Raw genomic sequence first — 12,255 nt, 5'->3', positions numbered from 1 at the left:
TGGTTCACGAACTGGTCTGGGAACTGGTCCAGTTCTGTTCACGAACTGAATCATCGTTTTCTGTTGTGTGCCCATCCCTAGTTTGGAGTGGTGGCACTGAAGAAACAGTGATAGACAGGATCCTTGGATGCTTGAGGCCTATCACCAGTTTATATGACACTTGTGGTGGTGGTGGTGGGGGGGAATCCCCAGCACCCATTTCCTACCACCCTTCTCAGTAGTGGTGGAAGAGTTTTTTCTAAATGGCCAAGTGTTTTTACTGGGAAAAAATGGAAATGACTCTCTCTAGGCATAGGGTTGCCAATCCCCATGTGGGGGCAGGGGATCCCCTGGTTTGGAGGCCCTCCCCCCACTTCAGGGTAATCAGAAAACAGGGAGTAGGAGGAGGGAAATGTCTGCTGGGCCCTCCATTATTCCCTATGGAGACTGATTCCCATAGGGTATAATGGGAAATTAATCTGTGGGTTTCTGGGGCTCTGGGGCAGGGCCAGATCTAGGGGGGGCAGAGGGGGGTTCTTGCCTCAGGCACCGACGGAGGGGGAGCGCCAAATTGGGTATGGAGTCCATTGTATTCTATGGGACCGTAAAATAAAATGGCCCATAAGGGGGCGCCATTTCTTAATTTTGCCCCCCCCTCAAAAAACATGTATATCTGGTCCTGCTCTGGGGGCCCCTGTTTTTTGAGGTAGAGGCACCACATTTGCAGCATAGCATGCGGTGCCTCTCCTCAAAACACCCTCCAAGTTTCAAAAAGATTGGGCCGGGGAGTCCAATTCTATAACCCCCCCCCCCAAAAGGTGCCCCTATCCTTCATTATTTCCAATGGAGGGAAAGCGTTTAAAAGGTGTCTGATCCCTTTAAATGTGATGGGCAGAACTCCCTTCGGAGTTCATTTATGCTTGTCACAACCTCGCTCCTGGATCCACCCCCAAAGTCTCATGGCTCCACCTCCAAAGTCCCCAGATATTTCTTGAATTGGACTTGGCAACCCTATCTAGGAATCATGAGCAACTATATGACAGTGTTTCCAACATGTTGCTCATGGGTGCCAAGGCATCTACCAACATCTTTCTCGGTGCCCAGATATTTTTAGGAAGTGAGTGGGACCAGATGGGGCTTGTGCCCAGCAGGGCTTCTGATTGGCCATTGGAGATCAGGTAGACTGTACAGATTTTTAAGAAGTTGCTTTGACAGCAGCTGCCACCACAACACAAGGATTTTCACTGTACAGGTGGCAGTAAGTTGTGTGTATGCCAGAAAATATGTTTTAACAGTATATTCATGTTAAAAGACATCTATTAAATAGTGCTCCAGCAATTCCTGGAAAGGACAGGCATCGCTTCTAGGTTTCCTAACTTCTAGGTTTCCTGAATAAACTGGATCCTGACCAGTCTCTGGCTTCAGGCTTAGGGGATGTTTATTTTGGAAAACATTTTTTGTATTCTTTACAAAAGAATACAGTATATTGTACACTAGTTAATTTGTGATTTTTAGAATACTATTTTTTACTACTGTCTACAACTCATGTGATAAAGCTGATGAAAAGAGTCCTTAGCACTGTGGTTGCAACAGAATTTGTAAGAAAGAAATAAGTGCTCAGAGACGCGGGCTGTTATATATTTATTCACATTGTCTTCCCAAATAAAATTCTATTTAGCATGTCAAACAATGACAAAACTTGCATATTTAAAAACAGAAAAAAACATTTTTACATACTTTGAAAAATATTTTTCCTAACAAAGGCTGTAACTCTTTCATAGCCCAAGTAAAGGTGGAAGAATAAAATCAATAAATAAATTGTAAGAAGACGAACTTGGCTATTTCTGTTAACAGTCATTGATCACTAAATTCAGTTGAAGTTGAAACGGTAGTCGTTAGGGAAACTTTTGGACTCACTTTGCTTGTTTGTTTCAGTTTCTGCTTCAAAATGCTCCATACCTGAATGTCATATGCTTGCAGAATAAATGCCACAAAGATAATAAATCCTATTACTACAGCTGTAAGTGAAGTGATGAGATAATCTCCTGGGAAAGCCAATGGAGCATCATCGACATAAATCTGCAACAGAAAACATTGTAATTACAACAAAGGCAGAATGATACCCAGGGAAAACCTGTTACAAGACAGACCCCAAAAAAGACAATAACAAAACACCACTAGTGGTCACACACAACTCTCAGCTCAAAACAGTTCAACACATCATCAATGACTTACAACCTCTATTGGACAGTGACAGATCTCTTTCAAAAGTACTGGAGGGCAAACCTTTTATTCTACACAGACAGCCCCCTAATCTCAAACAGCTCCTCACCCACAACAATACATCTCATTTGAGCATGGGCACTGGTACCAGAGCTTATCTAGTGACAACTTTGCTGCCACATACACCCAGACAACACAATCACTGGCTCTAACAAATCTGACATCAGGAACTACAAAACTGAGAAACCTGTAGCAGAACACTTCAGCCTTCCAAGATATTCAATGGGTGACTTCAAAGTAGCTGTTTTACTGCAAAGGAACTTTTGCACAAGTATTTTGTTCTATTGGATTACTGTGAGTTCATTGCCGGTTGAAATCTAGTATATTGTGACAATGCATGTTTAATACCTTTAAGATTTCTATATTTATTCACAAATAATAGTTATACATTGCCAAACAAGTTAAAATATTGTATTAGTTATTTTTCATGGACTTTTTTTGTTGGTTTAACTGGAAATGAATGGCAGCTGCAACCCAGCTGGAGCCAAGCCAATTTGCCTCTTCCCAACCAAATTCATTCTTATTTGTTCTGTCCTAGCCCCCTTTCCACCTGAACTGATTGTGTGTTTCTTTTGTTACTTCTTTTTAAAATGCCCACAGTGACAAGCAGGCAGAAAATTACAGCGAGATTTGTAATAATTTGAAGGTGCCTGCTCTGTTTGCAGTGGGATCTAGACGTTACTAGGGCATGCAGCATACTGGCAGGATCTGTTCTGTCCAGGAAGGGCTGAAGCTGGCACAGAAGTCAAAGCTGCTGAAAGCCCTGGCCACTGCTGCCACCTGTCTAACCAGAAGGAAGCCTGGGCCCAGGAGCATCCTCAAGCTATGAACCTGGTCCTTTAAGGGGAGTGCAACCCCATACAAAACAGTGGATAACCCATTACCGGGTCAAACATTCCCCACACCCACGGCTGGCCCTAGGGTGTGTGGAGCTCCAGGCAAGGATTGGGCGCAGGGCCCAATCGGAAGGGAGGCAGAGTGAAGTCAGTGACTATGCAGTGGCCAGCTGGTTTTGCTCCGCTGCGAAGCAAAGCTAGCTGGCTGCTGCATAGCCAGGGCATTTTCCTAGGGCACCGGGGGGGTGGGGGGGGAGCATCCAATTTGGTGGGCCCCCAGCCTGGTGCCCTTGGTACCAGGATCACCATGTAGCATGGATCACCATTGCTAAGTCGCGGTGCTCCAGGAAAGGGGCCAACTGCCGTGCCTGCTGCAGATTAAAAAAGGCAGACTTGGCAGTGGCTGCCACCTGGGCCTCCATAGTCAGAGAAGGCTCCAGAAGCACTCCCAGACTCCTGACCTTAGGGGCCAGTATCAAATGCCTAATTTGCCTAGTGGCAGAGCCAGCCATGCCCACACCAGTAGCACCTCTGTTTTGTCCTGATTAAGTTTCACCTTGTTAGCCCTCATCCATTCCAAAACTGCTACAAGTGGGCAGAATGGTGGAAATCAGAGTGAGCTCCATAGTAATTTGGGTTTGCCTTCTTGGTTTGTAGTGGGGATTTTGCCTCAGGATATGTAGGGTAATGAGACCAGGGGTGCAGGGGAGGTTAGCTGGCTTGGTGCCAGGGGGTGTGGCCTAATAGGCAAATTGGTTCCTGCTGGGCTTTTTCTACAAAAAAGCCCTGTGCAAAACAATGGTGATGTCAGGGTGTGTGGCCTAATATGCAAGTGAGTTCCTGCCAGACTTTTTCTACAAAAAAAAAGCCTTGTTAGGGGTTACAAGAAATTATTGGAAAGAGGATTACACACCAGGGCAGAACAGCACATCCATTCAGCTTAGGCATCCCAATCCTCCCGCCCTGGCGGGAGTCTTCTGGATTTCCAGCTCCTTCCCCCGCCCCCCCAAAAAATGGAAGCGGGAGGAGGGGGAAGGGGGGCGATCTGCAAGTCCGGTTGCTTTTGAGCCCATCTACACTGAAGTGGAGAAGAGGCTGCAGCGCAGCGGCGTCGCCCGCTCTGCCTCTGAAGTCAAATGAGATAAGGGGATGGTGGAGGCAAAGGGAAAAGTGAGCCACAGAACTGGACGTCCCACAACGCTCCTTGCTTCCCGCTGCTGTGATCCACCGACGCACCAGCCTCCCGGCCTAATCACCTCCCCGTTCAGAAACAGCGTGCAAGCACGCTCCCTGCAGCCCAAACACGCTGAGAGGACTGCCGAGACGGGGAGCGGAGGCTTCAATACAAGCGTTGAAGCCCCGCCCCCTCCAGACGCGGCCGAAAGCGAGCCGAAGAGTCTGCTCTCAACACATACATTGGATCCCTCCTTCTTCCATTGGATTTCTTTGCAGAATACGGCAGGTAGTCTTTGCTTTCCCTCTTGATCTGTCCCTCTCTTATTTTCCAAACCACATGTACACCTTTAGCCCAAAGAGTATCCCTTGTTCCACTTTGGAGCAGTTCTGCTATTTGTTGCTATATTTAATAAGATAACGAATGTGTCTGTTTTTGATTTAGTGCTTCTAGTATTTGCTTAAGGTTATTTCCCCCTGCACACACACACACACACACACACACACTACCGTACCAACTCTCTGAATAAATTTTGTATCCCTTTTAAAATCAGATCTCTGCCATCCTTTTCCAACTGAAAACTTGCTCCTCACTGTTGCCACTTGAGGTAAAAGATCTTGGTTTTCTTTGCTTTGTACAAACATGCAAAGCTAATTCTCCTTGTTGATCTGAACATAATATTCATGTGTTTGTTGTGTGGGCATGGTAACATTTGCATAGATATAAGTAATAACAACACCATATAATGTGAAGAATAAGGTGGTATGATCAGCCGTGTCTCTGGGCAGTGAGCTACTTAACCAAGGGTAAACACCAGTGAGTATATTTTTTATAATATTAGTGCCATTATTTTCAGCAAATATTGGCTACTTACAAATATCAAAATCTAGTACAAAAATTAAAATCCATAAAACACAGTGTGTTAAGAATGCCTGTCTTTTTTAACATGCTGTTTTGGGAGGAGGCTTTGCATTATAAGAACATAAGAGAAGCCATGTTGGATCAGGCCAATGGCCCATCCAGTCCAACACTCTGTGTCACTCAGTGACCAAAAAAAATTATATATATATATATATATATATATATATATACACACACACACACACACACACACTGTGGCTAATAGCCTCTGATGGACCTCTGCTCCATATTTTTATCTAACCCCCTCTTGAAGCTGGCTATGCTTGTAGCCGCCACCACCTCCTGTGGCAGTAAATTCCACATGTTAATCACCCTTTGGGTGAAGAAGTACCTCCTTTTATCCGTTCTAACCCGACTGCTCAGCAATTTCATTGAATGCCCACGAGTTCTTGTATTGTGAGAAAGGGAGAAAAGGACTTCTTTCTCTACCTTCTCCATCCCATGCATAATCTTGTAAACCTCTATCATGTCACCCCACAGTCGACATTTCTCCAAGATAAAGAGCCCCAAGTGTTTTAACCTTTCTTCATAGGGAAAGTGTTCAAAACCTTTAATCATTCTAGTTGCCCTTTTCTGCACTTTTTCCAATGCTATAATATTCTTTTTGAGGTGCGGTGACCAGAATTGCACACAGTATTCCAAATGAGACTGCACCATTGATTTATACAGGGGCATTATGATACTGGCTGATTTGTTTTCAATTCCCTTCCTAATAATTCCCAGCATGGAATTTGGGCACAAGTAGATTTTTCTTGAAAAGAGGTGGAAATGAAGCTTTGGAGCTCAAATCTGATACTGCTGAGGGAATGATGCTTCATATTGCAGTAAGAGAGAAACGGCAAGCGAGTTTAAACAAATGCTAAGAGTAAAAGACTATTTGACTTTTGCAGTGGTATGATGAAGAGCTACTTCTAGAATATCCATATGACAAATCTTTATTTTGGTTAACAACAAAGCACCATTCTTTAAAACTCAGATTTCATGCTTTTTTTTCTTTTTTCTTTGCACTGGCAAAACACAACATTGTAGGTTCTTTTAGAGTGCAGGAACCTGAGCCACCATCAACACTTGACTGTAGAGTAGGGTTGCCAATCCCCAGGTGGAGGCGGGGGATCCCCCAGTTTGGAGGCCTTCTCCCCGCTTCAGGGCCGTCAGAAAGCAGGGGAAGGGGAGGGAAATTTCTTCTGAGAACTCTATTATTCCCTAGGGAGAGTTATTCCCATAGAAAATCATGGAGAATTGATCCGTGGGTATCTGGGGCTCTGGGGGGAGGCTGTTTTTTGGGCTAGAGGCATCAAATTTTCAGTATAGCATCTAGTGCCTCTCCCCAAAATACACCCCAAGTTTCAAAAAGATTGGACCAGGGGGTCCAATTCTATGAGCCCCAAAAGAAGGTGCCCCTATCCTTCATCATTTCCTATGGAAGGAATTGAAAAGGTGTGCCGTCCCTTTAAATGTGATGGCCAGAACTCCCTTTGGAGTTCAATTATGCTTGTCACAGCCTTGATCTTGGCTCCACCCCAATGTCTCCTGGCTCCACCCCCAAAGTCCCCAGATATTTCTTGAATTGGCAACCCTAATTCAGCTCCAAGGGACTCATCTGATTAAAGTCAGAAGGCACTGTGGGACCTCTGGTGTGCTGGGGCACAACAGGCCTCAACTGTTTCATTTTAATTATTGTTCTCTCTTTCCCTCTCCCCACCATTTAAGTTTGATGTATTAAAAAAGAAAGAAGAAAACTGATGCCTGCTTTATATTATTTTCATTAATATACATATCACACTTGACTGCCAACCTCCAGGTAGGACCTGGAGATCTCCAAAATTACAATTGATCTCCAGACAACTAATATTAATTTCCCTGAAGAAAATAGCTGCTTTGGAGGTGGGCTCTACCACATTATGCTCCACTGAGGTATGTAGGGTTGCCAAGTCCAATTAAAGAAATATCTGGGGACTTTGGGGGTGGAGCCAGGAGACTTTGGGGGTGGGGCCAGGAGACATTGGGGGCGGAGGCAGGAACAAGGGTGTGACGAGCATAATGAACTCCAAGAGAGTTCTGGCCATCTCTCTCTCGGCTTGGCTTCGCGAACGAAGATTTAAGAAGGGTGCAATAGTCCACGTTTGCTGCAGGCTCGCTGGTGGCTGACAAGACCAATGTGGGACAGGCAGGTCCGGCCACAGCGGCTGCAGGGAAAAGTCTGATTTAGGGTTGGTCCTGTAGCAGTGCGATTCTTCCTCAATCTCCTTTTGTCCTCAAGACCAGCTATGCGTGCGTTCTCAAAGGAAGAGACAGCCTGGTGGATGGTGTGCCTCCATGCTTTGCGATCTGAGGCTAGGTCAGACCACTGGTGATGGTTGATGTGACAGGTGCTAAGGGATTTCTTCAAGGAGTCCTTGTACCTCTTCTTCGGTGCCCCTCTATTTCGATGACCGGTGGAGAATTCGCCATACAGGGCAATCTTGGGAAGGCAGTGGTTTTCCATCCTAGAAATATGCCCTGCCCAGCGCAGCTGCGTCTTCAACAGCAGTGCCTCAATGCTGGTAACCTCCGCCCGCTTGAGGACTTCAGTGTTGGTCACAAAGTCACTCCAGTGGATGTTGAGGATGGTGCGAAGGCAGCACTGATGAAAGTGCTCAAGGAGTCGCAGGTGATGACGGTATAAAACCCACGATTCGGAGCCGTAGATGGCCATCACATTTAAAGGGATAGCACACCTTTTTAAATGTCTTCCTTCTATAGGAAATAATGAAGGATAGGGGCACCTTCTTTTGGGGCTCACAGAATTGGAACCCCTGGTCCAATCATTTTGAAACTTGGGGGGTACTTTGGGAAGAGGCACTAGATACTATACGGAAAATTTGGTGCCTCTACCTCAAAAAACAGCTCCCCCAGACCCCCCGAAACCTCCAGATCAATTTCCAATTATACCCTATGAAAATCGATCTCCACATAGGGAATAATGAAGTGCTCAGCAGATGTTTCCCTCTCCCCCCCCCCGCCCCGTTTCTGCCGAGTCTGAAGCAAGGGATTGGCCTCTCTACTCACGAGTTGCTGCCAACTTCTTCACAGAAACACAGTCACACCATCCCAAGAGGAAGCCTTTCAATCGGAGATGGAAGCCTCCGGAGGTGCAAAGGCACATGGTCCTCTGGGGGTGGGGCTTCCCCCCGCCGGCCAGCTGACTGGGGGCGGGAAGGAGCCTGGGAAAGCAGAAGAACTCCCGCTGGGACCTGGGGATTGGCATGCCTAGAGGTATGTCACCTCCTCAAAACCCAGCCTTCCCAGGGCCCACTCTCAAATCTCCATGAATTTTCCAACCCAGAGCTGGCAACCCTACCCCAAAGACTTGAACTTATGGTTGCCAGGTCCAACTCCCTGGTCCAATCTTTTTGAAACTTGGGGAGGGCGTGTTTGAGGAGAGGCACCAGCAGCTATGCTACAAATTTGGTGCCTCTGCCTTAAAAACCAGCCCCCCCAAAGCCTAGGGTTACTAATCCCCAGTTGCGGGCAGGGGATCCCCCAGTTTGGAGGCTCTCCCCCTGCTTGAGGGTTATCAGAAAGTTGAGGGGGGAGAGAAATGTTTGCTGGGCACTCTATTATACCATTGATCTGTGGGTATCTGGGGCTCGGGGGGGTGGGCTGTTTTTTGAGATAGTGGCACCTAATTCTCAGTATAGCATTTGATGCCTCTCCTCAAAACAATGCCCAAGTTTTAAAGATATACCCACAGATCGATTCCCCATTATACCCTATAGGGCCCAGTCTCCGGTGGGCATTCCGCCCCTCACTTTCTGATAACCTTCAAGCAAGGGTAGGGAAACCCTACTTGAACCTCCTGTTCTTTAACTGAAGAAGGATTTATTTTGATATTCCTGTATGAGCTAAATAAAAATTATGGAAACTCTTGTCCTCATGCCTTCCTCCCCCATTTGGGATTAGGGCTTTAAAAGGCATTATGTTCTGGCAGGTTTAAACACCAGAACATCTCACATAAAAAGTAATAATCTTAGGGTCTTCCTTAGCAATTTGTATCTCCTCTGGTACATTTTTTGTTCCTCATGGCCTATGTCACTATTACATATATCATGATTGCCATTTAAGAAATACATTTGTTGAAACCAATAGTTGAATATTCAGGAATGTTTGTTATAAACCTGTATTCTATTGTTTGTTTCTTGGTATTGCTAAGTAAAGTTAATGGTTGGTCACTGTACCTGAAATTCATCAAATAAGCTACAAAAGGAGACTCCAGGAATAGCTGATACCCTGAAATGGAAAAGCTCAGATCCCTGTGGAAAAGAAAAAGTAAGATAGGCAAGGATCAGCTATAAAGTTGCATCCCTTTAACCACTCTGGCGTCTTTCACACAGCACCCATCTTTCAAGTTGTCCCTCCTGTTATTGCAGGTTTGACTGTTGCACTTTCATCACAACAAGGAATGCCAAGTACCATTTGGCATTCCTTGTTGTTTCTTTTGCAGTCTTCTCATTGGGTTGGCTGCACTTTTGTCACAACCAGTTCATGCTCACATTTTTTCTCAGGTCAGGGATCCATCCATTCTTTTTTGTTTGTTTGTTTAAAACAATTTATTGTAATGTTATATATGTGTACTAACATTTAACGACAAATGATGACACGTTATTACAATATATTACATTACAGGGATCCATCCATTCTTGTTCACAGTAAAACAATTTTTTCAGGGTGTTTTTTTTTGGGGGGGGGTTGAATATACTGGGATTCTGAAGTGACCCAGCAAGCTTCAAGGGGCTGCGTTAAAGACCATTCTGCTCCTCATGCATCACCTGAGGCTTGCACCTGGAGTAAGTGCCTCTACGCTGATTGGTGCTCTCTTTTCCCGTGGTACAGCAGGACCCCTGATTGGTTTCTCCCCTGGAGTGAATTCATTTACCTGACTTGCAATACTTATCAAAGAAGCACCTGCAGGAGGTATTGCCTTTTGCAACAGAAAGAGGCTTACTATAGAACTTCAAAAGGCAAATCCATGCACTACAAAAATGATTTTGAAAATGCCATCCAAAGGTTTAAAAAAGGGTTCTTGACTGTGAATGGAGAAACACCAAAGAAGGCAATGATTGGCTGCTGGTCCTGGGCTTCCCTAGGGGGGACAGAATTTTTGCCAGAGCAGGCACCCTCTGGTGCTGAAACTTTGGCATGCAAATTAAAATAAAAAACCCCACCCCTTCAGGAAAGATGTCAGCAGGCAGGTTGCCTCAAAACACCAATGTGAAAAACTTTGTTCAGATTCCCAGCTTGGGTTTCTTGTGAATTTATTTTGCTTGTCTCCCAAAAGTCTGAGAGAAACCATTTTTTAAAAAGGAATTGGGAGGGGGGGGGAGTGTAAGGAATGAAATCATGGTGGGATGTTTTTGAAGATGTGTGAACGTGAGAAAAAAACCACATTTACATTGTATAATGTAAGTGGGTTTTAAGCCAGTATGAAAAACCCTTCTGTCAACTTCCTCAAGCTGTAATAATTAAAGTTCATTCAAGTGCCAGGAACTAAACTGTCCTACTGTTTTTCCCTCATGAAACTCAAGGCACCATACACAAGGTTCCCCGGAGATCTCTCATCCAGATACTTCCCATACCCAGACTTGTGTGGCTTCAGCAAGATGGCCCCATTGTGTGCCAAAGCTTAGAATATATCTCGAGCATCCTTTAGCTACGCAGCACAAACACTGGCATCTAAAGCAAAATGGGTGCAAGGGATTTTAATCTGTAAAAACTATTGGAAACAAATCTGGATTACTATATCAGTGATTCAGATGAAGAAGATTTCACACTACTGGAAACAGCTCCATTGGATGACTGTGACTGATTCCCCACTAGCCTTATGCCGCTCTCACACTCCTCTTCTCCATGAGGCTTCCATCAGATTTCACACTAGCTGACCCTGGGGCTGCAACTTGCTTCACCTCTTTCACACAGCAAACAGAAACCGGTTTTTAGAGGAGAGCAGCATAAGGCTAGTGGGGAATCAGTCTGTGTGCAGGTGCAGTGGTAGCAAAGTTACTGCAGAGTAAGCTCAGAGATAAGCGCTAAGATTACCCCCCAATTCTCAGAAAACCAGGGGCATGACTGAACTCTGTGTTTCCATGAACCTAAATATCACCAAACAAATGACTTGCTGATGGTAAGGGAAATTATAAGATTTCCTTCTCTTCCAGACAATCAGTCATTCACTTGCTATAGAAAACCACATAAATTTTCTACTAGATGCGTAGGACATAAATGTTTTGAAACTATCCCATTGTGAAATGCTGCCATGAAATCCCATGCTGTCTGGACATGGATGCTGAAATCCCTCAGAATGGACAACCTGGATTTAAAAATTAACGTAGATGAAAGACAGGTAAGCTGATTTAATGGAGAAGAAATCAAAGAAGCATTTGCATTGTGCCAAGTTTTATTTAGGAGATGCATCTGGGCAGATGCATGACTGGCACCATGCCCAGATTGAAAAAGCATGTTTAAGCAATAGTGTTTGCTGGTACCGTCAACCAGTATGTAGGAGGTCAGTAAGCCATCTAGGTTGATACAGATAACAAATCACTTAAATTTATTTTTAATAAGCCATTATCATTGTTTCCAAAATGCCTCTAATACTTGCTATGCAGGCTGCAGTGTTACTAAACATAAAGATGTAAATAAGATGTATATAGCTGATTGTTGTTCCAGAGCAGCCTTTCCACAGGAAATGCACACAGGTAAGACGTGTGAGGTTGAAGAATTACAAGAGAATATTCATCAAACCCATCCTGCAGCAAGAACTTCAAAGCTCCGAAAAGCATGCTGCTGGCCAATGACCTACAAATAAGGACATCTGTGATTTCAGCAAGTTGTCCAGACACCCAGAAAGAAGCCCCAATGTCCTCTTGAAAGTATTGGAACTATTGTGATGAATTCAGCATCCAAAATGGCAGATATTGAAAGGACAGTGAATACTCCTACTGAAGGACATGAGAAAAGAGATATTTCAAGGAATACATGCAGGGCTTTTTTTGTAGCAGGAACTCCTTTGCATATTAGGCCACA

The 12,255-nt window shown here is 44.7% G+C and overlaps 1 protein-coding gene across 1 annotated transcript in view; it reads right to left on the bottom strand.

Annotated features, from left to right (window-relative positions):
• Positions 1-1,833: 1,833 nt before the first annotated feature.
• Positions 1,834-12,255, bottom strand: part of LOC132589565 (cation channel sperm-associated auxiliary subunit beta-like) — a 92,050-nt gene continuing 81,628 nt past the window's right edge. The window contains exons 23-24 of the mRNA XM_060262330.1: positions 9,411-9,485; positions 1,834-2,058 (exon numbers count right to left, since the gene is read on the bottom strand). Coding sequence (XP_060118313.1) covers positions 1,834-2,058; positions 9,411-9,485 — 300 coding nt within the window. The remainder of the gene's footprint in view (positions 2,059-9,410; positions 9,486-12,255) is intronic.

The sequence above is a fragment of the Heteronotia binoei genome, chromosome 21 (assembly GCF_032191835.1).
Source record: "Heteronotia binoei isolate CCM8104 ecotype False Entrance Well chromosome 21, APGP_CSIRO_Hbin_v1, whole genome shotgun sequence".
Classification (NCBI taxonomy): domain Eukaryota; kingdom Metazoa; phylum Chordata; class Lepidosauria; order Squamata; family Gekkonidae; genus Heteronotia; species Heteronotia binoei.
The sequence above is the reverse complement of the archived record's forward strand: the minus strand, read 5'-3'. Positions and strand labels throughout refer to the sequence as shown.